Consider the following 26,593-nt stretch of genomic DNA (forward strand, 5'->3'; position numbering starts at 1 on the left):
TAGGAGGGAGAGGCAAGTCTGAACAGCTTGTTGAATCACATTCTGCAATGTCACATCTCTGAAATAGGCTGCCCACAAAAAAACTGACTGGGTTGACTTATCGCACAGTTTGTGTGTTCGTACACCCATCAGAGACCCAAATGTATGTGCACATCCACTGAAAAAGTGACTTTTTCATAAGTGGTCCCCTTATGATTGAGAAGAAGAATCAAATGTATGAATAAGTGGTAACATGCTCAGCATCAGATGGCTGATTAACAACAAATCTCTGGCCAGTCATGGCCCTCATCGGTTGTTGCTCGCAAATTGCTGAAATTGCTGAAATTAGGCCTTTTTTGCCTTTTTGACCTGTCTTCTAACAGAGCTATTTTGTTCATCAGTTCCCTGGAAGGAGGTTTTTTCCCTCTAGAGTTTATTATTTGGGGTAATAAACCTTAATGGTTTTGGTCAGAACAGCAGAGTCTTCACAAAAACAAATATAACTGGAGACAAAATATCCACGAGCTTGTCAATGTCTTGAGCAGAGTCCTTGAAGACGCTCACTGAGTGCAGTCCAAGGATCCCTCCAACTGAATAATGGCCTCATCAAACCTTGAACTATTTAGGTTGAATGTTACCCCTCTTAAGAAAGTGTTGAATCGTATTTCCTTTTACACATGAGAAAAGTTCCCTGTGTGTGTGTTTTTATTTTTAATAAGATCAAACTCATAATCTGTTATCTGATTATTACAGAAAAACTAAGGATGTTCTGCAAAGTTCTTTCAAATGTATCAAAGGAAGCTTCATCCAACTTGTTTTTCCTTCCGTTTTCACTCATGACGTTATAGCGACACTTGACCATTTTATCACCTGATGTCTAAAACATCTGTCCAAAATCAAAGGGCGACCATGCAACGATAATGTCCGTTTCTTATTTGGCAAAATCACTCCTTGTTTCCCTTTGCTACCTGTATCACAAACCCATGATATTTTTATCTCCTAAACTACAAAATGTGTTCGAGTCATTGGAGAGCTCATCTCTCACTTGGCAGGCTGAGACCATTGCTCCAGTCTCTTCATACAGAGTAATTCCATGATGAACTAATCACCTCAATTTAGTTCATCCATCTCAGTGGAGTCAATTGTGTTTTGCGGTATTTGTATGATAAGGTCATTGACAGACCTCTTGGCAGTGTTCATGTTGTGGCTGTTGCCGCAGCTGTCCTGCCCTGATCGGCCTCTTGATCCATCAAGTTTCTCTAGTGAGTCAGCACCATCTACCACACTTTCCCCGGGCATTGGCTACCCAGAACCATAACAACTTTGAGGTAGTTTGTAACTGAATTCAAACCTATTCAAATCCAATTGGATCAACTGGATTCATTGTTCCAATAGACTGGAAATGTCAAATTGGAGTTCAAAAGTTAAACAAAAGTTGAGATGTGTACAGTTTGTCCCCATTTCACTGGTTAGATAGAAAAAATGTTACGAATGAGGCCCGTAGCAGTCATCTACTGCAGTGTGTTGCAGAAAAGGGGGCTGGAGCCAAAGCTTTCTACAGGGAGAGACATTCAGCTGTTGCTGTCACTCGGGGGCCTCTAACTGCAGGTTCCTGGGTGGAGGGGGGAGATGATATACCAGCGAGGGGCTCATCAATTTGAGATCAGAAAAATAAGTAAATCATTTGTGCATAAATAAGTTCTATGCCGTCACATTTATTATGCAGCTTCAGTTGAGGCGATTCCCCCCTTGTCCTACCCAGAATTCACTGCTACTTCATTTACTGGCAAGCGTGACTGTACCTTCGCTCACACTGTATGGGATAGGTTATACTGAAATAGTTCTTGGTGTATTTTTATATCAGTTTGAACACTTTTTTTATAACCACTGGGATAAAATTGTGGCCGGGGAAATCTCAGCTGTCTTTAGTGGAGCTTTGGAGGAGTGTAGACAGTCTAGCATTGCGCTTTTGTTAAAGATCAACACTGGTCGTCAAGGGGAAAGTTGCTACTTAATTTTTTTCATGCTTATTAGGATTTCCCTATCAGCTTTAATACCTTCATCATAATAATGTTATTAGTCGGCACAAATACTTGGGCACTTTGGCAGCCACACGGCTGACGTATTGGTGTCATATTTACAGCTCTCAAAGCCCGGTATTCAGGAACATTGGCAGAGCTCTACTCTTTGACATAGCCCTAATTTGCTGTGACAGGCTTTGCTGTGAGGTAAAATACTGCTATGTACTGACAAGTCTGAGACTTGTATTGTAACAACAATGTTCCCAAGCATAATCCATGAGAATACTTCTTTAGGCGGTGATGATACACGATGATTCATTTATTTTCTGCTGCCGTTCACAGATATTAGGACTGGGTCACCTCTGGATTCTGAGTAACCCTAAACAGCCGTCAAATTGCAGCTCGTGTTTACAGCATTTATGAGCAGGCCAGCTGTATGGGCGTTTCTTCAATTTCACCTAGGCTCTTCTTGATGTTGACCTGATTTCTGACAGCACCCGAGTTGATGAGGGTCGACTAACAGATGACCTCCACAGCTCTGGCACACACAGAATTACCGGCTGATCAGCTGGACTTGCCTACGTGTTGTCAGCTTCCTTCCCACGGCCATACCTCCTCTCAGACATATTTCTCAACACAACATGTCTTTGTTGTTATTATGACAACCGCCGGTGCCCCATCCTCTCTGGGTGGTGCTGTCTGGAGGATTGGGACTTACTCTGCCGTCCCTTATTCCTGTCCCACTGCCTCCCTTATAGTTTCACCGCTGATGCACTCGCCTTGACAGGTGCTCTTTTCTGAAGGGATCATCTAGGTATATTTAGATTTTGAAACCTGAGAATGCCAGCCACTGATTGGCTGTGCGGGCCACATGATAACCCGGGTAGAAGCCCCAGCCGCAGAAGCTGTGCTGTTGCCCAGCGTTTCTCAGGAGGGAAGTTGGGGAGGCTTTGGCGGCTTGGGAAACCATTAAACTCTAAAGTAACTGGTAAGCAAAGAAAATGGAAACAAACAAACAAACAAAAGAAAAACGCATAAACTTCTGTTGTCTTCAGACTGCATGGCCTACGATCTGTCTGGACTACCACCTTTTCTTTCCTCCACTGCCTTGTGGATGCTGACGCTGACGCTGAGGAAATACGCAAGTTGGGGGGTTTTGCAGGAGTCATTGAAGGAGTACCCAAACAGCCCCAGAACAGCAAGCCTCAAGATCCAACCGGCCCTATTCTTCCATTGGATGCTTCTGAAGCCTCAATGTCTCGCTGGTCATTGGGTCCATATTCCTGTACCTCAACACCAGTCTGGCTTTACAACTTTTTCTTTTTATTACATGCGATATTAGGGAAAGCATGAGTTTCATGATTTGGATGTCAAAAGAGAAGTTAAAATGGGTAGTTAGTATGCCCTCCTATATTTAACCTGCAGCCTCAGAAGGCATTGCATGTCAGTTAGCTAAACAAAGCCAGCCAATGAGGTTCTGGCATTGGCTTACATGACAAATAGCTGGAGCACCGTGGGGCAGCTGTCGCCAATCATCAGCCAGGAGCCAGTTTTTTGAGTGGCATCCCGGCTGACTGTCAAGCCCTCAAAGCCAGAGGCCTGCTATTTAGACACTTGGTGTCACACCCGCCTTATTTGCCCTTTCTCTACCAATAAACTACCAATGTAAAAAAAAAAAAGTTGCAGCAAAGTTTCTAAGGCATTTCTGTTGTTTTGTCTAGGACTGAGAAAAGAACTTGGAATAACATTTTGGGACCCTAGTGGATGGCAATTGAGCTTCTTTGGCGTAAGGACACAGGGAGCGCTACAGTACTCTTTCTGTGGTAGGATATTCACACTGGTTGGACTGCTATATATTGGTATTTTGTATTTTTGGCAATCTTTGCTGTATGTTATGTACTGACAAGCAGCAAAGTAGCTTGGTATCCACTGTGGATGACTGGCAGCATCCCCCATTGAGTTGAGTGAATCGATGAATGTTGTTGAGCTTAAGTCTGACAAATAATAGATGTCTAATAATTTCATGTGTCTTGTGCAGATCCTCTAAAACTGTTCCAAAATGGCGGAAACAGTGGTATATGAGGAATATGAGGAATATGAGGAGTTTGAGGAGGAGGAGGAGGAGGAGATTCTGGATGAGGTAAGTAAATATTGTCTCAGCGGCTAAGGCATCACAACACAAATACTTTTGGCTTTACCTGGACTAAAGGTTCAGAAATAGGCTTCCAACAGCAGGAAAGGATTAGTCCCTCCTTCCTTGCCATACTTTTACGTTTGTATTATATTAATAAATAATATTTCTCATAAACATTAATGATTAAAAGTCGTAAGATGATTTCAAATAGGATTATGGTGGCTGAGGTTATCTTCTGCAGGTTTCACTGTCAGGTCCTATGAATAGTTAGGTTGGTAGCCCCCGGTCAGCAGTTCCAGAGGCCAGGCATCCATGATGGCTACTGGATCCTGTTTCAGAGAGACACCTTTGGTGCATTTTAAAGCCTAGATTGTCTTTAACAGGCAGCGGTAAATCAGAGCTCACAACAAAACTACATCTAATAAATTAAATCCTTTCCCTCTAGAGCGGTTGGCTTTAGCCGAGCCATTCCACTGAGACGGATGTGAGCTTCGTAAGTGGAGCACAGCGATGAAATTATTACACAACGGCCAAAAATGAATCACCAGGAACATTTATGTGTCACATTCCTGCAGATGACATGATATTAAATAGTTTTCTCTAAATTGTAGCCACACTATCCCTAAGCGTCCCACTGATGAAACTATTTTGTCATGGAGAAATGGTATAGAGTTCAGGACCATATCCACTGTGGTGCAGAGAGTCGTTATGAATGACATGCAAGCACAGGAAGTTGCCAGTTTTCTAGGACTTGCCGTTACTTCCCCAAATGAAACACATGGCTTTCACATTCAATCCAGTCTTTTCCTCAAATTTACACTAGTCATATTATTGTCATATAATCATGTGATGAACTTTAATGATCTGATAACATTTGAAAGTCAAGCTTCAGGAATACTTTATCTCATTGACTGATATACTGTATGATGTGACTCTGTGTCTCAGTGTCCAATGGAAGAGTGAAAGCAGAAGGTTAATATCTTAATCCCTTATTTCCCAGTGAAATAGGATTAAATTTAACCTAGTATATCCCATACTTAATATTGCTGATATCTTATAGGGGAGTTTGAATGAATTTTACATAACTAACAAGATGGGGTTTTTTTTTCATTTTGCTCCCGTATAACATATCATCTGTTTCAAAATGATTTACCATCTTGCCATGCAAAGAAGTAAATCATTTCAGAGAGCACCCAAAAGAGAACCTCAAATCAATACAATCTGATTTCACTATCACTTTCATCTACACTCTGGAGAACATTTGCATTGTTTTGTCAAAAATCGTAAGAGAGCTTCTTATTTGATTTACAGAATGGGGAGAAACATTTCAATATGAACAATGTCCATGTCATTGAAGGAGATATTAATATTGAAATATGAAAAAAAAAAAAAGAAAAGAAAAAAGCAACCAGTAACAATAGCAGAGAGAAACAAATGGATCGTGCTTCATGCTGTTATCAGCATCGGGATTATGCATATATTTCCCTGGTATCAACTTCCCAAAGGACTTAGTTCTCACACCCCTATGGGAAGAAGCAGAGGGCACTCTGGGCAGGGTTTGATAATTTTAGAATTGGACATCTACGGCAGACAGGAAGAGGGAGCGAGCTAGAGAGAGAGAGTGTGCATGTGCGCGTTGAAACGCAAGTGAGATGATCCATGCCGCTGTAAATCACACTCCCATCGGCCGTGGTCTGTTAACGTCACAGCGGTAGAATGTGCTTAGCAGAGGGGGATGCTTGGAGGAAAGCTACCTGCTTGGAGGGTGGGGAGAATGGATACCAATATGTAGTGTTTTGTACTACTATAAACTATATGGGAATATACAAATCCCCTATGGTTTATGCGAGTCCATTGTTGATGTTTTTCATTGTAATTTAAAAATGGGGCCGCTGGGGGGGGGGGGGGGGGGGGGGTTGATTAATGTACACAAATGGTTCTCTCCTGTCTGATAGATTCAGATAAAGAAGGCTCTTACGTATATTGTTTAAAGCGATTGAGATGTTCTTTCTCTCAGCTCTGGTTGTTTGTAGATAACACAGTCTTTTTTATTTTCTGAAATGATCAGCAGTGAGGCACCCGTAGAGCTGCACATAGCTCGGCTAATGTCTACGTTCCCGATGGTGCATATGTGCTGTTTTCTCAAGGGAGGTCACTGGAATTTTCCTGGCACCTATAGAGTTTGGAGACATACACTATTCATAGGACACATATGGGAATGCGGTTAGTTATTGTACTCTATGATGCTTTCTTTTTAGAGCCGAAAAGATGAGGCTCATTTGGAGGTGTAAATTACACAGATATTAAGGCTGCTCGGTACTGCATACTGCTATAATGAGAGATTCCAACAACAGTGGAATCCATAAAAAAAACACATAAGATTAGAGTTGAAGTCATGTGAGCGTTTGGTGTTGGCGGATAGGGTCAGTGGATCAGAGGGTTCAGGGAGTTTGGAGAACAGATAGAACAGCCATTTTTATCCCTGAAGAACGTGCACTAATTAAACCGCATCCATAATTACAGCAAATTCAGCTCAGAGGATTTCAAGCAAGGTTCAGAAATACTGTGTGAGTGGAGATGGAGTTTTCAGGGATTTCATTGACAGGATATAAGCTGCCATTATCGGTAACGTCATTTACAGTTATTTACAGTTTTGCACAGAAATCAGTGTTGAGAGCAATAGCATACCAGAGCTGGGGAAAAATCAACCTCAATCCAATTCAATGTGCTGTTTCTCCTGTTAATGTACACTTGGCAACTTTGAAACCCTAGAGTGTGTCCTATATTTGCAATGTGTTGAGCAGATGACTACGACGACTGTCACTGAGCACACCTCTCAGACTCTGCAGGTAAAGCACCACCTTCCAAAGGACAATAAATCAAATGACCTAGGCGACTTCTCCGTTGGTGTAGCCGGCAGTGCTTCTCCCACCTTGTGCGAGCGTCTGCATGCGTTTGCTGCTAACCCGATGTCTGATTATTTCCCCGTGAATCATAGTGCGTTTGATTAAGTGAAAGATAATCGCTTTTGAAGAGCCGAAATCAGCGATGCTTCAAACATTCCAAGAGTACGAGCATGCTTGGAAAATGTCTACGGAAAAAATTAACAAACTGTATGCCTCATCTTGTCTTCTTATAGCCTGGGTTACCAAACTTAACGGCTGCTTTGTGTGCAATAATTAACTCATCATAAATGACCCTTGTATAGTGGTCAATGATATGTGTATGTATATTACATACAGCTTAATGTGCATATGGCTGCTGGAGGTGTTATGCTGGACATTATCCATTACTTCTGTTCAGTCATCCCATTTCCCCTCCTTGCCTCTGTCCCCATTTCGCCTCCACAAGCCATAGTAAATCTTACCCCACAGTAACATTTTAATTACCATGTTTTCACTTATTTTCATGTTGGACATAAGCCCATACCTTTATGCAATGAGTTTGTAAGGTAAGTCGTTTAAGTACGATGTTCTTGATGGGTTCTATTACAGACTCACCTGCCCTTAGACTCCACCATAGACAAAAACGATGTGCCCTAGATGATTCGCGGGATCATTTCAGCAACACACAATACATTGCACAACCTTGTGTCTCCTTCTCGACTGCTTAAATACGGCTTTGGGGACTTGAATGTTGGTCTGCCCTCCTGTGAACCTGGACCCTTGTGTCACTAGTACGATAGGTAACTGCATGTACCTCTGCCCCTCTCCAGTCCGGCTTGCCCACCAGGAGAGTCAAGAAGAAGGTCAAGGTGGACACTTCTAAGTTCATGACTCCTTACCTGGCTCACAGCATGAAGATGATGGATCAGCACAGTCATGTAAGCAGCAAGTTCCAGTTCTACATCTAAAGCGTGTCCCATTTTTAAGTTTACAGAAGTATGACCAAGGAATCGTAAAACAAGTATCACAGACCAAAACTTTATATTGCTGCTTAATATTTTCAGTTAAAGGCTGACAGAAAATAATATTTGTAAGAGGAAGAATTGGTTACTTCTATTTTCTAAGAGCTCCCCCTAATTCATTTACAAACAGCCTATCAGTCAAATAAAAAGAGAGCAAGTTTGTACCCGTCTCTCAAAGGTCAGCTCTGAATATGCATCAAGACCACTACCTCACAGTCCTTGAGAGGATTGAACGTAATAAAGGATCAAACTATAGAAAACGTAATATAAGTCAATTACAAGTAAGACAGATGTTGCTGAACGGTTCCTCATTCCGTGTTCCAAGGTTTCGACGCATCATGATTTATGATGTTTTCTATCTGTTCCCAACTTGCTCACTGGCAGAATAAGTACCGTCAGGAGTACGACAACTCCAGGGGGAAGCCCCCTGCCCTCACCACGGAAACCCCTGAAATGATCCGCATCAGGAAAGCCCAGGAGCAGCTCAGTGAGGTACACCCTACACCCTCTCCCCAAACCCTAACAGCTGTACAAGGTGGAGAGGAATTGGTTGTGGGGGGGATATTGCTTATTTAAATGACTAGACCACATTCAAACACCTTCCTCAACCCATCCTCTGTACATACGTTAATAAATAATCAACTAAAGAAATAAAATCCAAGTCCTTTGTATTATCAACTGTTAGGTGAAGTACCGCATGGAGGGCAACAAGGCCCGGACGACCAGCCTGTACGACGGTGAGGCCAAAGAGGTCGCTCATGTCAAGCGTGTGTCCGAGTTGATCAGCAAGGTGAGGGCTCTCACTTTAAGAGCATTCGATTCTCTGCCCAGCATGCTGACAGCACAGGTTCAAAAACAAAAAAAAGAGCATTCGATTGAATTGGACAGCTGAATTATATGTACACAGTACGCACACACACACACACACACACACATACACACACACACACACACACACACACACACACACACACACACACACACACACACACACACACACACACACACACACACACACACACACACACACACACACACACACGCACACACACAAACTCCAGCTCACTTGCATTAGTCAGTTCAAAGGTTATCAACAGAGATCAGTCTGGGTTGGCATTACTAACTCATCATTATCACTCATTTCCTTAGGTTCTGTACCGTCAGAAGTGGGATGAAACCAAGGACAGGTATCTGCTGCCACCAGATGCTCCTGAGCTGGTCCTGGCTGTGAAGAATGCTGCTAACTACAGCAAGGTGCAGTAAATACCACTCTACCGTTAAAAAAAAAAGCTTGGCTTTAGAGCATCTACACCCGATCGTCCCCGAAAAAGAAACCCACAACCCTAAAAGAAGCCAACTCTTCCTAATGGGAGAGTCTCACTCTTTTGAAAACCGATTACAGCAGTGGACTGCTCTCTTCTCAGTAAGCTGTGCTGTACACCGCTGATATTGACACATGTTTTTGCGTTCAGAAACTGTACACCATGGACTGGGATGAAGAGAAGACCATGTTCTACCCGTACACCGACAGCCCCGAGCTGCGCAGGGTGGCCAAGGCTCAGGAGGTCCTCAGTGACGTAAGTCCCTTTTTCAAACACGAGCAAATTCAAGCGGTTGAAATCCAGAATTCAGATCAATGTGAAAAATGATTGTCCTCCAATCAACAGCGAGTGTCCTTGTTCACCAATGTTTTGGGCGGTTTATGGAAGTTTGTACAATGTGATTTTGTAGGACAAGTGATAAACTATAGATTGTGATAGTTGAGAGGGGGAACACGCTGACCATTTCTGTGACCTTCTGCGTCTCTCCGTGATCTCCGGAGGGCTGCGCCTAGGTCCTGAACGTGCCGTCTCAGGTTTTAATTCACTTGAGCGGTTCATCTCTCACACCGACTTGGCTGGCAAAAAAATGCCGATCAGCATCAGTCAGCGTCCCCACGGGAGGGAATGTTTTCTCTTTCCTCCACTTCTGCTCTCAAGGCCGTTCTTTTTCTTTGCGCTGAGTCAGGCGGATAATATGTAACCACTTCCACCTCCGCAGCGATTTGTAAGAGCCAATAAAAATGCTCACTTCTGCCCTTCATTCTTTGCAAACACAAAAATTAATTTAACATTTTTTTGCTGATGGGGGTCTTTTCAATTGATGGGGGTCTTTACAATTAGATACTAAAATGGGTGATGCATGGCAATCTTTCTATGTCGGGGGCTGTGCACTGAAGGTCAACTATTGATCTGGACCCATTAAGCGTCTGTACAAATTCCTACCCCTGCAGATCCACTACAAGAAGGGCCACAATGAGCGTAAGGCCAAGTTCACCTCCCTGGCAGATCCCCCCGATGTGGAGCTGGCCAAGAGAGTGTTCACTCAACGCAGCGATGTAAGTGAAAGAGAAATTCATCAATTCTAGAAACTGCCTAGACGATAAAATAAAACAATAAAACAATAAAGGTTTTATCACTGTATGCACTGTATGTGGGGGGTGGCTGAGAGGAGTTTAAACAGAGGGGAAGGAGAAGAAAATGATCAATATAAGAGTCTCAGCATCTGAATTCCATTCCCTGAATTTTTCCTTTATACAGTATGTAGATAATCACTCACCGCATTAGAGCAGTTCAATGAGAATGACATTTAGTGTTTTGGTCCCGCAAACTCTGGTGAGGCGGACGGGGATAAGTGACCACCTGCTCTCTGGTATCACTGGAGGCAGCTGCTCTGAGCTCAAAGGGGAGGGCCAAGACCAACAATAGCGATGCGTAACAGCAGTTCTATTCACTGACAAATGTATACGAATAACGCTGTTTACGCACAGACAATATGCACACTCAATTTTACTGAAGGGGAACGTTGCTTTGTGATTTGCATAATGTGATGCTGATTGCTATTTCTACCTTGCAGCTTAAGTACAAGGAGGACTACAATAAGAATGTGAAGGGCCAGTGGTGCGAGACGCCTTACTTCGACGTGGCCATCGCTAGGGTGGCTATGGACAACCTCAGCAGCGTAAAAACTCACCGCTATACATGAGCAACATCATCTTTCTTTTTTACAAATTGAGTGCTACGTCTGCAACTCTGTATAATTTGTACTCTTTTTATTTCATTTTTTTTAATCAGAGGAAATACACGCAAGAATACGAGGATATAAAAGACCAAATTTATTTCATGCAAACGGACACGCCTGTTTATGACACCAACAAGAAGGCGGGCGTCGCTGCCAGCTCGGTGAGTACAGCGTCGGAACGGCTGCCGCACGCCAACCGCTGTGCACTCTCATACGAAGGCATGAGCGTGTTTTTACAGATCCCGTCTTACACGGCAGACATGGTGGAGTTGACCTGCGTCTCTTGACAGAGCGTGAGTCAACCCAGCGCACCCGCTCTGATGCAGAAACGTAATCGTGCCAGCGCATGCACATGCACAGTTACAGTTCCGGGATCTACTAAAAGACATTCAAATCACTCTTCCTCTACCCATACAAAGTAAAAAACATAAATAAAATGGAAAAGGCATGGTGTTTGCTTATTTGTGGGGAGGTTTAACCCCTATAGGAATGTTTCTCAGCATGCGCCACCAAACAACGCAGACATGAGTCACGAGTCTCGATATGGAAAATCTTGTTCTATCACAATGTGGCGTTCCTCATCCGAGCGCGTCATCAGCGCGCAAACGTCCCCCTGTTGCTCACCGTATCCTCTTCTTGTTTTCCATTCAGGTCAAATACAAGAAGGACTACGACAAGACGAAAGCGCAGGCTGATTACAACACTCTCCCCGCCACGGAAAATCCGCTCCTCCAACAGCTCAGATACGCTGGCACCATCCTCAGTGATGTAGGTGTCATGTCCCAGTTCCATAAATAACTGAAAGACAATACAATATTATACACACACACACACAAACACAAATGTCCAATTCCCTCTCCCGTCATTGTCATACAGTATATACTCAAAAGTAGTTGTGGTGACTGGACTATTATAGTAATACACTGCATACTGTGTAGACAGTGGATTCAGCGTACATTATTTTGACAGCCAATTTTGGGTGCGAGTTAGTTGCCTGTTGCTTCTTCCGTGAAACCCTCCTGGCCTCTGTCTTCTTATTAGTGGTGCTCGTGAAGCCAAGTGGGAATGTCTTTAATCTGTTTGTTCAATCCAGGATATGTGTGAGCTGATGCCTGAGGAAGATTGCAGTCTCAGTCGTCAGTCTCACCAATGATTCAGTCTGTTTTAATATTAAACTACTCACTATAGTGGACTGACTGACTGCTACTTATCCAATAAAAATGCTCCCTTTTAACATATATCTCCTACTCCATTGCAGAAAGTGTACAAGGCCAACTATGAGAAATCAAGGGGGTCCAGCATAAACTATTGCGATACGCCCAAGTTCCAGATGGATTCAGTCCTTAAGAAGTTCTCTGATGTGAGTATAGCCTCAAGGTTGGAGAAAACATGAGCCTTTAATCATCGTAACCTTGTTTGACACGTTGGTTTGCTTTGCTTTGTCCTTCGCTTCTTAGGTGCAATATAAAAAAAAATATGAGAATGAGATGAAGGGCCACTATATCGGCAGCTATGAAGATATCTACATGCTCCACTGCCAGAAAATTGAGGAATTTAAGAATGAGGCAAGTCACTTTGACGCCTTTTTTTTCTTTAAAACTGCCTTGTACTTTTGATCATTATGCAGGAGTATATTGATATACCTACCTCTTATTTACTACTTCTGTATTGTTTCATCCTACAGCAAAGTTATAAAGCTGATTATGAAGACATGAAGACAAGATGTTTCTTCCCTCAAACCATCACGCCGGAATATGAAGTCGACAAGAACCTTCAGAAGTGTAGAGATGTGCGAAAAAGCAGATTGTTGGATACACATCCCTACGTGTTTGCTGTTTCTGTTTTTGACAAATCGATGTCATTTTCCTCCGTTGGTGCAGAAAGTATACCGGCAGCATCCAGACCAAGTGAAATTTACACAAGTGACTGATTCGCCGGTCCTCGTTCAAGCCGCCATCAACGCTCATCAGCTAAGTGATGTATGTCACCCACACCTTCAAATATCAGCCAGGGGTACTGATACAAAATGCATTCATGCAATGTGTGTATCTCAGTCCACAATGACAGAAGGCAAAAGGATATTACAATACATTCTATTTTTATTTTTATTCTAAGCATGGCTGACGGCTTTCTAGATTTTTAAATGACGCCCAGACCAAATCAGGTTGTATTGGAGGCCACGGGATACCTTAAAATGTGCACATCAGCCCACAAGGGCCAGCTGTCTTTCCGTGGACACCATGGAAACTGGAGAGCCATCTCTCTGTAGTATAAATAGCAGCATGAGTTCAGTTGGCCGAGAATAAATCCTGTGATCAGAGAGGGGCGGGCTGGGGCAGGGAAGCCATCATCGAGATGCAGCGCCCAAATAAAAAGACAGTCGGTCCTCCACTGCCCTCCAGTGACAGGAAAATGAAATGAATATTGATCTAATCCTGTCACCTTTAAAAAAAAAACCCTTTACTTCCTGAGTCAAAACCAGTGGACATCGCTGAGTGTTCATGTATTCTAACGTGACCTCTTGGTCCATTTACAGCTGAACTACAAGGCAGAATACGAGAAGACAAAGTTCAAGTCATACCTCCCCCCAGACTACCCCTTCTTCATCCAATCCAGAGTTAACGCCTACAACTTGAGTGATGTGAGTCATTCATTATAATGACTTATTTTGAAATGAAATGAAATGAATCTCTTTGCAATCAACATCACAAATCGTATGATTGTCCGGTTGCAGAACTGCTACAGGTACGATTGGGAGAAAGCTAAAGCCAAGCAGTTTGAGATCAAAGGTGATATGATCTCGATCCTGGCCGCCCGTGCTCACACAAACATTGCCAGTGATGTGAGTATGAGCCATGAGATGAATATTTCAGCACTTTCATTTCTCCCTGGTACTATATACTGGGAGCGGCTCGCCTGTCTGCAAGATTTTAAAACGTGACATTGTTTTGCCCCTCTGCTCAGGTTAAATATAAGAAAGAATATGAGAAGAACAAAGGGCAGATGGTTGGAGCCCTCAGCATCAATGACGACCCCAAGATTCTGCACTCGGTCCACGTGGCCAAAATCCAGAGTGATGTAAGCTCCGCTAATGGATTTACCTATCACTAATGTTTCCCTTGTTGGTGTTGTCTTTACAGTAAATTGATTAACCTCTAAGTGATCAGGGCGGCACTGAGCAGTCTCCTATTTTATTTGCAGCGGGAGTATAAAAAGGACTACGAAAAGATTAAGACCAAGTATCACACCTCGCTGGACATGATGTCTATTACCCTGGCCAAGAAGTCTCAGGCCATCTCGAGCATGGCCGGGTACAGAAGCATCAGCAACCGCTACCTCCTCCCGCACGACAGCGTGCTACTGGACCTGGCCAAGAAGGCCAACATCATCCAGAGTGATGTAAGAATGAACCTCTGGTTGTGTTGTTTGCTCAAACCACATTAGAAAAGCCATGCACTCTGTGTGTAGGTTTAGTGATGTAATTGGACTGCATATAGTGCTTCTAGTCTTCCAACTTCCAACTCAAAGTGCTTCACAGTACATGCTTCACATTCACCCAGGGGTTCAGTGTCTTGCTCAAGGACACTTTGACGTGCTACCAGGAGGAGCCGGGGATCGAACCAGAAATCCTCTGATAACTGGATGACCCGCTCAGCCTCCTGTGCCACCGTCTCCCCCATATACAGAGTGAGATTAGATGAAATACACAGTGAAATATACCTTTTGTTTTCCCCTGTGACAGAACGAATACAAGTCTGACTACAACACCTACACCAAGGGAACTCCATGGGTGCCATTTGGATCTTTGGACGTGGAAAAAGTCAAGAAAGCAGGAGAGATTCTTAATGAGGCAAGTCCTCGACAGTCTTCTTATCGTCTTCTAGAAATGCGTTGCACTTAAAAATTCTAGATTTAAATGAAATTACCCATAATATGTATGTAATACATATTATGGGTGTATATATATATATATATTATTATTTTTATTTTTTTGGTTTACAGAGAAAGTATAGACAGCACCCAGACACCATACCGTTTACAGCTATTGACGACCACCCCATCATGATGCAAGCCAAAGTCAACCAGCTTCAGAGGAGTGACGTAAGCACACAATCTCTCCGCCCTGCACTATTGATTCTCGTGTCGCACATTACAAATCGTGTTTTGAATGAATAATAGAATGACATCTGCCCTCCTCAGATCCCAGTGTAGGTGAGATAGAGCAAGTGCAATTATTATCTCACCGACTCAGTCTTTTTTGTCCGTAGCTGTTCTACAAAAAAGGTCTGGAAGATATCCATCAGAAGTACTCCCTGCCTCCTGACATCCCAGAGTTCCAGCAGGCTAAATGCAATGCTTACAACATCAGCAAGGTAGGTGGGGTGGATGGCTAAGTTGAGCCTCTACACAGGCTCTTAGACATGAGATGTGTTGTTTTATGTTGGGAATTTACTAATGTTGTTAAAATAACTCAATAATAAAATAGTGATTGTCTCAGTAGTCTCCAGCAAAAAGTCAAGTTAACTCTATGCTTGGGGCCTTAGAATATTAATGAATATTAATGATTATTTTGTTTAATATTCATAACAATATGAAAGGGAATTTCCTGGATTTAATGTTGAAATGACCATGGCACTTCATTTCAGAACTACTACAAGCTTGCATGGGAGGAGACGATTGCCAAAGGCTATGACTTGAGGCCTGATGCCATCTCTGTCATAGCTGCAAAGGCTGCCAGACATGCAGCCAGTGACGTAAGTGCTCGCTGAACTCAACACTCATCTTCGTTATAGCATCTTTTGCTTTCAGAAAATATCCAAAAGCCTAGCACAGTGAACACTTGTTTGTGTGTTGTAATGGCAAATACAAAAAAAACCCCATAGTTAGATACTAGAGTATGAAATATTTTATTTCTCCTTTGATTTTCAGGTCCAATACAAAAAAGCATACGAGAAGGCCAGGGGCCACCACGTGGGCTTCCGTAGCATCAAGGACGACCCCTTGCTGGTGCACTACATGGAGGTGGCCAAGTTACAAAGTGAGAAGAACTACAAGAAGGATTACCACAAGGCCAAGCTGAAGTACCACACCCCAGTGGACATGATGAGTCTGGTTCACGCCAAGGAGGCATCCAAGGCTCAGACGATGACCGGATACAAGCAGCACCATCACCGTTACAGTCTCCTGCCTGACGCAATGAGCCTGGCGCTTGCTCGCGGCATGAACCTCACCTCCAGTGATGTGAGTTTGAATTCTACTTTGGCAGGACTTTAAGGAGAAAATCTTTGATGGAACATCTTTTTTTGTATGCTTGTTCCAGACGCACAATGTCTTCAATATATTCCCCCCCTATTCTGTTTGCAGTACAACTACAAACTGGATTATGAGAGCTCAGTCAAGGGAATAGGCTGGGTCCCCATTGGCTCACTGGAGGTGGAGAAAGCTAAGGCGGCAGCTGCAGCCCTGGATGAAAAAAAGTACAGGCAGCATCCTGCCACCATCAAATTCACCAGTGTCACAGACTCCATGAACATGGAGCTGGTGAAGGCCAATGCCATGATCCTTAATGAGGTGAGAATTGGACAAGACATTTGATATATTTGATATTGTTATAAACTCATAATTTTAAATCTTGATTTATAAACAGTAATAAACCAAGGCTGATTTTTTTTGTTTTTTTGCAGAAAGCGTACAAGGCCAGTGGTGAGAAATTTAAGCATACTTACCATCTTCCAGCTGATGCACCCGAACTGATGCAAGCCAAATACAATGCTGTCAACATCAGCCAGGTAAACACTTCATTCATGCAGTTCAAGTTCAAGTTGAAGTTCACAGTGTAGATTGTATTATTCAAAACTCAAATGTAACCATCCAACAAAATCAAAATAAGTGTCGTCTTTAGTTGAACATGGTTTTCCTTTCATTTAGAACTTCTACACTTATGCTCATCGTCAAGATTTGCTCAAAGGACATCATATGAAGGAAGATGCCATTCCCATTGTAGCTGCAAAGAGCTCCAGAGATATTGCCAGCAATGTAAGTCATGTTAAAATGGTGGTTAACCAGACCATTTATTAATTTATTATGCAATTCTTATAAAACCAACAACTAAATCTTGATTCAACTCTTAAACATTTAAATTCAGTACAAGTATAAGCTGGCACATGAGAAGGCAAAGGGCCACCATGTTGGCTTCCGTAGCCTCCGGGACGACCCCTTGCTGGTGCACTACATGGAGGTGGCCAAGTTGCAGAGTGAGAAGAACTACAAGAAGGATTACCACAAGGCCAAGCTGAAGTACCACACCCCAGTGGACATGATGAGTCTGGTTCACGCCAAGGAGGCATCCAAAGCTCAGACGATGACCGGATACAGAAAGATCCCTCACAACTACTTCCTCCTCCCTGACAACATGCAGCTGCGGCTCTGCCGCTCTATGATGGACATTCAGAGCGATGTAAGTTGGGGTGCTCCTTTGTATGTGCTGTGGTACTAAAATCCACTTATTTTGCAACATTATGTCAATTATGTTAAAGTAATATCTGCACGAATAGGAAACAGATGTGTATGTAACAAAATATGTGTGCAGTTATCATTGAGAAGGCCACTAAAAAACTTCATAACCGTTTATCTCTTCTTTCCCATTTAGAATTTCTACAAGTCAGAGTACAACAACCTTTATAAAGGAACAGGGTGGGTTCCTATTGGATCCTTGGAGGTGGAGAATGCCAAGGCTGCCAACGCAGCTCTTAATGAAACAAACTACCGCCAGCACCCCAGCATACACAAGTTCACCAGCAAGACTGACTCCATGGATATGGTTCTAGCTCTGGCCAACTCTAAGCAGCAAAATAAAGTAAGAGTCCCATATCTTGATAGATGATACATTTGGGGAGGTCTCTCGTTCAAGATCAGGTGTAACATTTTGGTTTGTTGATCCATAATTCCAGGTGATGGATTTTCTAAACCTTGTGGTCAAATTGTTCATTTTCCCCCTGTTTCTTTAGACTGCATATAAAGCCTCTGGAGAGAAGTTCATGCATACTTACAATCTGCCAGCAGACAGCCCTGAGTTCCTTCAGGCAAAATTCAATGCCCAGACCATGAGTGAGGTAAGACAAACAATACATTTGTTGATGGGCGACACATGACTCTATACATGTAATACATACAAACCATCTCCTGAAATTGTGATTATTTGACTCTAGAGCCACTACAGGCACAAGTGGTTGGAAGATATTGCCAAGGGTTATGACATGAGAACTGATGCCATCTCTATCCTGCATGCCAAACAAGGCCGACATATTGCCAGTGATGTAAGTACACCATAAGTCCATTTATCTTAAAACGTTTATTTTAATGTGGTCTTGGTCTGGTTTTCGGCACACCTGACACAAATGTCTTCTTTTTTCACATTCCATTCAGGTCCAATACAAAAAGGCTTATGAGAAGGCCAGGGGCCACCATGTTGGCTTCCGTAGCATCAAGGATGACCCATTGCTGGTGCACTACATGGAGGTGGCCAAGTTGCAAAGTGAGAAGAACTACAAGAAGGATTACCACAAGGCCAAGCTGAAGTACCACACCCCAGTGGACATGATGAGTGTGGTTCACGCCAAGGAGGCATCCAAAGCTCAGACGATGACCGGATACAGAAAGATCCCTCACAACTACTTCCTCCTCCCTGACAACATGAACCTACAGCGGTGCCGCAACATGAACAGCCAGGCTAGTGACGTAAGTGACATCAACCTTTAATTTGATAGATTTTATAAATTCAAAGCAACCGTTGTGCATGAAAATTATACTTGAAGTTTGACGCTTGCATTACGCTGAAGATAAAGAAATCCGTTATGTTGTCATATTGAACATAAAGAGTTAAATTCACTATTAAGATTGTTAACACAAAGAGATCGTACTTTTGTACAACAATTGAAAGTAACTGCTCATTGACATGTAAATATAATCTATAATGCATCAGAAGCTGATTGTTTGTCACATTTTTTTTTCCAGTGTGAGTACAAGTCCGAGTGGAACACCTGTCTTAAAGGAATTGGCTGGGTCCCCATTGGCTCACTGGGTGTTGAGACAGCTAAGCTTGGAGGTGAGCTTCAGAGCGAGGCAAAGTACCGCACTCACCCATCCAACTTCAAGTTCAGTAAGCTGATGGACTCCATGGACCTGGCTCTGGCCACGGCCAACAACCAAATCATGAACAAGGTATGAGATGTTTGAACAGAATACTGTAAATAACGCAGCACTAACAATTATGGCATGTATGGTGAAACACCTCGCCGCTGATCAAAATGGTGAATTTGTTCCTCTGATCTTTGTATTTGCAGAAAGCATACACTGCTGCTTGGGAAAAGGACAAGCTGACTGTCCATGTCATGCCAGATTCTCCAGAGATTGTCCTGGCCAAGGCCAATGCCATCACCATGAGTGATGTAATTTGAATTACATCACTACACCAAATTAAACTCCATGTTGTATGCAATGTCTTATATGTGTAATATGCATGAATGGCCCTATGTTAATTATTGTTCCTCTTTATCTTCCTCAGAAACTTTACAGGGCTGGTGTTGTGGAAATGGCAAATAAGGGCTATAACCTCAAAGCAGATGCTATACCTATTCTAGCCGCCAAATCTGGCACCACTATTGCCAGTAATGTAAGTAAGGAATAACTGACTGTATCAAATTGGTAATTACTATTTATCTGCTATAACCAGTAGTTTGCAAATGTTTTACTAATGGCATTGCATTTGTTCTATGGTTACAGTACAAGTACAAACTGGATTATGAGAAGGCCAGGGGCCACCATGTCGGCTTCCGTAGCATCAAGGACGACCCGTTGCTGGTGCACTACATGGAAGTGGCTAAATTGCAGAGTGATAAGAACTACAAGAAGGATTATCACAAGGCCAAGCTGAAGTATCACTCCCCAGTGGACATGATGAGTGTGGCTCATGCAAAGCAGGCCTCCAAAGCTCAGACGATGGCCGGATACCGAAAGATTCATCACCAATATTCACTCCTTCCTGATGCCATCAACCTGACTCTGGCTCGCACAATGAACGCCCAGTCTAGCGATGTAAGTTCATAATATTAAATATGCATGCTGCAATATGAGCCTTATATATATGTTTATAAAGACAATCTTAAGGAGAAACAGAAATGTTAGCGTTTAACGTCTTCAGAACAACTACTGGTTTTCTCACGATAACCATGGGATTCTTTTTTCCAGTGTGAATACAAGTCCGAGTGGAACACCTGTATTAAAGGAATTGGCTGGGTCCCCATTGGCTCACTGGGTGTTGAGACAGCTAAGCTTGGTAGTGAGCTCCAGAGCAAGGCAAAGTACCGCACTCACCCATCCAACTTCAAGTTCAGCAAGCTGATGGACTCCATGGACCTGGCTCTGGCCACGGCCAACAACCAGATCATGAACAAAGTATATCAAGTTTTACTGTTTGGGCATCAAGCGTTTGGGTACAAGATTACTCATTCTTACTATTCTTCAGAATTATTTTTAAGCTATTTCTTCATTGTCTTTACAGAAAGCATACACTGCAGCTTGGGAGAAGGACAAGCTGACGGTCCATGTCATGCCAGATGCCCCTGAAATTGTACTGGCCAAGGCCAATGCCCTCACCATGAGTGATGTAAGGCAATCAAACATACTGTATAAACTATATATTACTCTAGCGTTGCTCTATAACATGTAGATTGTGATATGTGCATGACTGTTAATTCTTATTGTTACCGTCTTATTAAAAGCAGTGACATTTTATTTAATTATACATATTTTTTTGTCATTTACAGAAACTTTACAAAGCTGGAATGATGGAGATGGCCAAAAAAGGCCATAACCTTAAAGCAGATGCTATTCCTATTGTGGCTGCCAAAATTGGTACCAAAATTGCCAGTGACGTAAGTAGAATGCTGCATTAATTACACTGGTCATTAACTGCTAGCAATGTACCATGACAGCACGGTGTATGTAAATGACAAAGACACTGATTTTCTGGTATAGTACAAATACAAGCTGGACTATGAGAAGGCCAGGGGCCACCATGTGGGCTTCCGTAGCATCAAGGACGACCCATTGCTGGTGCACTACATGGAGGTGGCCAAGCTGCAAAGCGAGAAGAACTACAAGAAGGATTACCACAAGGCCAAGCTGAAGTACCACTCCCCAGTGGACATGATGAGTCTGGTTCACGCCAAGGAGGCATCCAAGGCTCAGACGATGGCCGGATACAAGCAGGTCATCTCCCGCTACACCGTACTGCCAGACGCTATGAACCTGGAACTGGCTCGTAACATGCAGTTCATCGCCAGTGATGTAAGTATGAGCCATATCATGGATGCAGTGGAGTGGAAGTATTACAAAGATAATTGTACTGTCTTCATTAACAAGTATACATTTATAATCTATTGTTCTTCAGAACCAGTACAAAAGTGAGTATCAAACCTACGTAAGAGGCATTGGATGGGTTCCCATTGGGTCTTTGGATGTAGAAAAAGCGAAAATAGCTGGCCAGATCTACAGCGAGAAGCTGTACCGCCATCACCCTAGCAACTACAAGTTCACCAAAGACATGCACTCCATGGACCTGGAACTGGCCACTGCTAATAACCGTATCATGGATAAGGTATTGGATGTGCTGCATCGTAGGAATTACGTAATTGATCTACATTTTGTAATAACGAGAAAAACTGCTCTAACAAGCATATTTTCTTTCCTAGCAATCTTACATTAACGCCTGGGAGAAGGACAAGACTACAATTCACATAATGCCTGATGCCATGGATATTGTTTTGGCCAGAGGAAACAAGAAAAATTACAGTGAGGTCAGTTAACAAATGATTGATCTGTTATGGTCCACAATAGCCTGTTAAACTAAAACCGCACAAAGACGAAATGTACCATAACGTTGTAATTCATGTCATACCTCTAATCACTACTGTAACAGGAGATGGATATAAAAAAACTCCTCTTAAAGCTAATAAGAAAGGACGAACACACATTTCTTTGTTATAATCTATATAATTGTTCCCTCTTCAGAAACTTTACAAGCTGGACAACGAGCTGTCGAAGAAGAAGGGTCATAATGTTCGCACTGATGCCATTGCAATCCAGGCTGCCAAAACCTCCACTGTCATTGCCAGCGATGTAAGTGCTTCTGTGACCCTGTACTTTCCCATAATTTCTCACACCACATACTGTGTACACATCAAAGTATTTTTTACTGTATGCATTCGCCATGAATTTTGTGTCATTTTTCTTTGCAGTACAAGTACAAGACGGGGTACCGTAAGCAGGTCGGCCACCACATTGGTGCCCGCTGCATTGAGGACGATCCTCTGCTCATGTTGGCTCTGAACTCAGCAAAGATTGCCAGTGATGCTCTGTACAAGAAGGACTTCAACAAGTCCAAGACCAAGTTCAACCTGCCGGTGGACATGATGGCATTTGAACTGGCCAAGAAGAACCAGATCCAGGTCAACCACGCCAACTACATCACCCGCCTGCACAACTGGACCTGCCTGCCCGACTCCAACGATGTTGTCCAGGCCAGACATGTGTATGACATTCAAAGTGATGTATGTATTGGCTTCTTTAATTGTTGCAATTATGCATTATGCTATCCATCTATATTATTTGAAACTTTGCATAAATGTGTCCGCTACATTTACTTTTCACCAGGCTGTCTACAAGGCAGATCTCAAGATGCTGCAGGGTATTGGATGGGTGCCTATCGGTTCATTGGATGTTGAGAAGGTGAAGAAAGCTGGTGAGATCCTGAGTGAGCATCTGTACCGAAAGCATCCAAGCAACCACAAGTTCACCAGCAAAACTGATGCCATGCCCATGGTGCTGGCTAAAGCCAATGCTCAGATTAATAACAAGGTTTGTCTTCTCATATTTACCATTCCAATCTTTCAATTACGCCTAAAATTCAATTCATTGTTAAATATTAATATTTAATATTTTTAGATAGAAAAATGCTTACATAAAAGTGCATTTTCAATATTTTATGTGTAGAAGTGTTTTCAATTTGCAGCCTGTATCTCAGATACATCAGATAGACTAAAAAAAATATCAAATATAACATCCTTACAGAAAGCATATACTGATGCCTGGGAGAAAGAAAAGACTACAGTCCACATCATGCCTGATGCCATGGATGTTGTTCTGGCCAGAGGCAACATGGTCAACTACAGCGTGGTAAGTCAATCCCACACTTAGCAACGCCCACCCCCCCCCCCCCCCCAACAAAGATTTATAATAATGACAATGTATATACTTAAGAAAAGTACTGTAAACTACTATACCAACAAATATTTTTCAGTTGATGCCAATCATATACTTTTCCCATCACAGAAAAGGTATAAAGAGATGAATGAAGATGCCAAGAAGAAGGGATATGATCTGCGTAATGACGCCATTTCCATTATTGCAGCCAGGGCCTCCAGAGACATCGCCAGTGATGTAAGTTGGCGTGTGTCATCAATATACTTAATTAGTATAACCTGTTAATGTACGCATCCCGATGAAGTTTTGTTTCACCTTTTGCAGTACAAGTACAAGACGGGGTACCGTAAGCAGGTCGGCCACCACATTGGTGCCCGCTGCGTTGAGGACGACCCTCTGCTCATGTTGGCTCTGAACTCAGCAAAGATTGCCAGTGATGCTCTGTACAAGAAGGACTTCAACAAGTCCAAGACCAAGTTCAACCTGCCGGTGGACATGATGGCGTTTGAACTGGCCAAGAAGAACCAGATCCAGGTCAACCACGCCAACTACATCACCCGCCTGCACAACTGGACCTGCCTGCCCGACTCCAACGATGTTGTCCAGGCCAGACATGTGTATGACATTCAAAGTGATGTATGTATTGGCTTCTTTAATTGTTGCAATTATGCATTATGCTATCCATCCATATATTTTGAAACTTTGTAAAAATGTGTCCTCTACATTTACTTTTCACCAGGCTGTCTACAAGGCAGATCTCAAGATGCTGCAGGGTATTGGATGGGTGCCTATTGGTTCATTGGATGTTGAGAAGGTGAAGAAAGCTGGTGAGATCCTGAGTGAGCATCTGTACCGAAAGCATCCAAGCAACCACAAGTTCACCAGCAAAACTGATGCCATGCCCATGGTGCTGGCTAAAGCCAACGCTCAGATTATTAACAAGGTAATATCCCACTTGTATTCTGCATCAGGAAGCTGTCCCTTGTCAATAGCATGATGATGTTATTTTCATTATGTTTTCAGGCTTAAAAAAATATATATCTTGAATCCCTTTTTAAATGCATCACTAAATGACAAAGCTTGTTAGTATTTTCGTGAATGTTTAAGATTGACTGAAATATATTGTCCTTACAGAAAGCATACATTGACGCCTGGGAGAAAGACAAGACTACAATCCACATCATGCCTGATGCTATGGATGTTGTTCTTGCCAAAGCAAACAAGCTCAACTACAGCATGGTACGTAAACAAACGACACTCATAGTCCCAATTAGACATTTACATTTGACGTTTAGTTGACATTCTAATTAGGAGTTACTTACCAAGAGCCAATAGTTAGGTGTGCAGTGAGGGGGGGTCCAACCAATGAATGCTTCTTGTGAGCCCAGAACAATCCTCTATGCTGTAATCCCAAATGGGAAGGCTATGAAATGCACTACGAGCTGCAACGAAAGGCAGGTTGAATGAAACAAGAGAAGCAATCCAGATCATTTAAATGTAAAGGATGAGTGTCAGTTAGGTGTCAGTTCAATGATTTAATTTGGGATATCTTACTGTCTGCATTCTAGGTCAACTAAAACTTTGCCATTTTTCCTATTACAGAAAAAGTATAAGGATGCGAATGAAGAAGCCAAGAAGAAGGGCTATGATCTGCGTAATGATGCCATTTCCATTATTGCAGCCAAAGCTTCAAGAGACATTGCCAGTGATGTAAGTTTTTGTGTGTGATAAAAGTGGCTTATTGCTATAATATGTTAATCTACACATCCCCATTAAGTTTTGTTTTATATTTTGTAGTACAAATACAAGACAGGATACCGTAAGCAGGTCGGCCACCACATCGGTGCCCGCTGCGTTGAGGACGACCCTCTGCTCATGTTGGCTCTGAACTCAGCCAGGATTGCCAGTGATGCTCTGTACAAGAAGGACTTCAACAAGTCCAAGACCAAGTTCAACCTGCCGGTGGACATGATGGCGTTTGAACTGGCCAAGAAGAACCAGATCCAGGTCAACCACGCCAACTACATCACCCGCCTGCACAACTGGACCTGCCTGCCCGACTCCAACGATGTTGTCCAGGCCAGACATGTGTATGACATTCAAAGTGATGTATGTATTGGCTTCTTTAATTATTGCAATTATGCATTGTGCCATCCATCCATATATTTTGAAACTTTGTAAAAATGTGTCCTCTACATTTACTTTTCACCAGGCTGTCTACAAGGCAGATCTCAAGATGCTGCAGGGTATTGGATGGGTGCCTATTGGTTCATTGGATGTTGAGAAGGTGAAGAAAGCTGGTGAGATCCTGAGTGAGCATCTGTACCGAAAGCATCCAAGCAACCACAAGTTCACCAGCAAAACTGATGCCATGCCCATGGTGCTGGCTAAAGCCAACGCTCAGATTATTAACAAGGTACAGATTAATGATTAATGATGACACGCAATAATCTTGTGTTTTATGGTTGTTAACTCAGAATAAAATCAGGTATGCTCATAAGGAAATTACATTGTCCTTCATTTAAACTGCATGGCCATATTGTTCACCCGCATTAATTTACCCTCTTGTTGGTTTATGTTTTTGCAGAAATCATATATTGATTCCTGGGAAAAGGAGAAGACTAAGATACACATCATGCCCGATGCTATGGATGTGGTTCTAGCCAGAGCGAACAAGACCAACTACAGCGTGGTAAGTAAAAATCAATACACAGACATAGTGGTTCTTTAACGGAAGTACAAGAGTTTCATTGATGATTTATGCTTTTATTTACAGAAAAACTACAAACAAGCAAATGAAGATTCCAAGAAGAAGGGCTATGATCTGCGTAACGACGCCATTTCCATTATTGCAGCCAAGGCCACAAGGGACATTGCAAGTGATGTAAGTGTCTGTGGGATTTTTGTCTGTTAAGTGCATGAGATGAAATGGTGAAGGTGTGTATTGAATATGTGGAATAACCTAACTACATAAAGTACAAAGATGAGGAGTCCTTTGTATTAATCTTGGATATGTTCATATAAAAAAGATATGGTTTTAATTGTCTTTGATGAAATTAATAAAAATAAAAAAAGAAGCTAGCCCATCATATAATGATTTACTAGGAGCCTCTTAAACGTCAATATTTACATGTTTGAAATCTGGTGGAAGCCACTGAAGATTGAAGCAAATTACACTTTTATAGACAGGTACAGAAGCACATAAATCCTAAGAGATTGGCACTTTGAATT

General features: G+C 42.5%; 1 protein-coding gene across 20 annotated transcripts in view; it reads left to right on the plus strand.

Moving 5' to 3' along the window:
* Window positions 1-2,916: 2,916 nt before the first annotated feature.
* Window positions 2,917-26,593, plus strand: part of neb (nebulin) — a 61,692-nt gene continuing 38,015 nt past the window's right edge. For all 20 annotated transcript variants that reach the window (XM_080019019.1, XM_080019033.1, XM_080019038.1 and 17 more), the window contains exons 1-57: window positions 2,917-2,988; window positions 3,722-3,823; window positions 4,039-4,140; window positions 6,939-6,983; window positions 7,850-7,957; window positions 8,426-8,533; window positions 8,727-8,831; window positions 9,191-9,295; window positions 9,514-9,618; window positions 10,314-10,418; window positions 10,937-11,041; window positions 11,155-11,262; window positions 11,753-11,869; window positions 12,360-12,461; window positions 12,559-12,666; window positions 12,786-12,890; window positions 12,982-13,080; window positions 13,638-13,742; window positions 13,836-13,943; window positions 14,066-14,179; window positions 14,303-14,500; window positions 14,844-14,951; window positions 15,104-15,202; window positions 15,370-15,474; window positions 15,748-15,855; window positions 16,031-16,342; window positions 16,466-16,672; window positions 16,786-16,890; window positions 17,030-17,137; window positions 17,247-17,558; window positions 17,751-17,957; window positions 18,109-18,213; window positions 18,310-18,417; window positions 18,527-18,838; window positions 19,115-19,321; window positions 19,444-19,548; window positions 19,665-19,772; window positions 19,883-20,194; window positions 20,348-20,554; window positions 20,661-20,765; window positions 20,926-21,033; window positions 21,137-21,448; window positions 21,552-21,758; window positions 21,853-21,957; window positions 22,172-22,279; window positions 22,399-22,710; window positions 22,814-23,017; window positions 23,231-23,335; window positions 23,492-23,599; window positions 23,687-23,998; window positions 24,102-24,305; window positions 24,497-24,601; window positions 24,965-25,072; window positions 25,160-25,471; window positions 25,575-25,778; window positions 25,950-26,054; window positions 26,139-26,246. In XM_080019019.1, coding sequence (XP_079875145.1) covers window positions 4,060-4,140; window positions 6,939-6,983; window positions 7,850-7,957; window positions 8,426-8,533; window positions 8,727-8,831; window positions 9,191-9,295; window positions 9,514-9,618; window positions 10,314-10,418; window positions 10,937-11,041; window positions 11,155-11,262; window positions 11,753-11,869; window positions 12,360-12,461; window positions 12,559-12,666; window positions 12,786-12,890; window positions 12,982-13,080; window positions 13,638-13,742; window positions 13,836-13,943; window positions 14,066-14,179; window positions 14,303-14,500; window positions 14,844-14,951; window positions 15,104-15,202; window positions 15,370-15,474; window positions 15,748-15,855; window positions 16,031-16,342; window positions 16,466-16,672; window positions 16,786-16,890; window positions 17,030-17,137; window positions 17,247-17,558; window positions 17,751-17,957; window positions 18,109-18,213; window positions 18,310-18,417; window positions 18,527-18,838; window positions 19,115-19,321; window positions 19,444-19,548; window positions 19,665-19,772; window positions 19,883-20,194; window positions 20,348-20,554; window positions 20,661-20,765; window positions 20,926-21,033; window positions 21,137-21,448; window positions 21,552-21,758; window positions 21,853-21,957; window positions 22,172-22,279; window positions 22,399-22,710; window positions 22,814-23,017; window positions 23,231-23,335; window positions 23,492-23,599; window positions 23,687-23,998; window positions 24,102-24,305; window positions 24,497-24,601; window positions 24,965-25,072; window positions 25,160-25,471; window positions 25,575-25,778; window positions 25,950-26,054; window positions 26,139-26,246 — 8,298 coding nt within the window. In that variant the 5' untranslated portion in view covers window positions 2,917-2,988; window positions 3,722-3,823; window positions 4,039-4,059. The remainder of the gene's footprint in view (window positions 2,989-3,721; window positions 3,824-4,038; window positions 4,141-6,938; window positions 6,984-7,849; window positions 7,958-8,425; window positions 8,534-8,726; window positions 8,832-9,190; window positions 9,296-9,513; window positions 9,619-10,313; window positions 10,419-10,936; window positions 11,042-11,154; window positions 11,263-11,752; window positions 11,870-12,359; window positions 12,462-12,558; window positions 12,667-12,785; window positions 12,891-12,981; window positions 13,081-13,637; window positions 13,743-13,835; window positions 13,944-14,065; window positions 14,180-14,302; window positions 14,501-14,843; window positions 14,952-15,103; window positions 15,203-15,369; window positions 15,475-15,747; window positions 15,856-16,030; window positions 16,343-16,465; window positions 16,673-16,785; window positions 16,891-17,029; window positions 17,138-17,246; window positions 17,559-17,750; window positions 17,958-18,108; window positions 18,214-18,309; window positions 18,418-18,526; window positions 18,839-19,114; window positions 19,322-19,443; window positions 19,549-19,664; window positions 19,773-19,882; window positions 20,195-20,347; window positions 20,555-20,660; window positions 20,766-20,925; window positions 21,034-21,136; window positions 21,449-21,551; window positions 21,759-21,852; window positions 21,958-22,171; window positions 22,280-22,398; window positions 22,711-22,813; window positions 23,018-23,230; window positions 23,336-23,491; window positions 23,600-23,686; window positions 23,999-24,101; window positions 24,306-24,496; window positions 24,602-24,964; window positions 25,073-25,159; window positions 25,472-25,574; window positions 25,779-25,949; window positions 26,055-26,138; window positions 26,247-26,593) is intronic.

Source organism: Zeus faber (genome assembly GCF_960531495.2).
Source record: "Zeus faber genome assembly, chromosome: 18".
In the NCBI taxonomy this organism is placed as follows: Eukaryota; Metazoa; Chordata; class Actinopteri; order Zeiformes; family Zeidae; genus Zeus; species Zeus faber.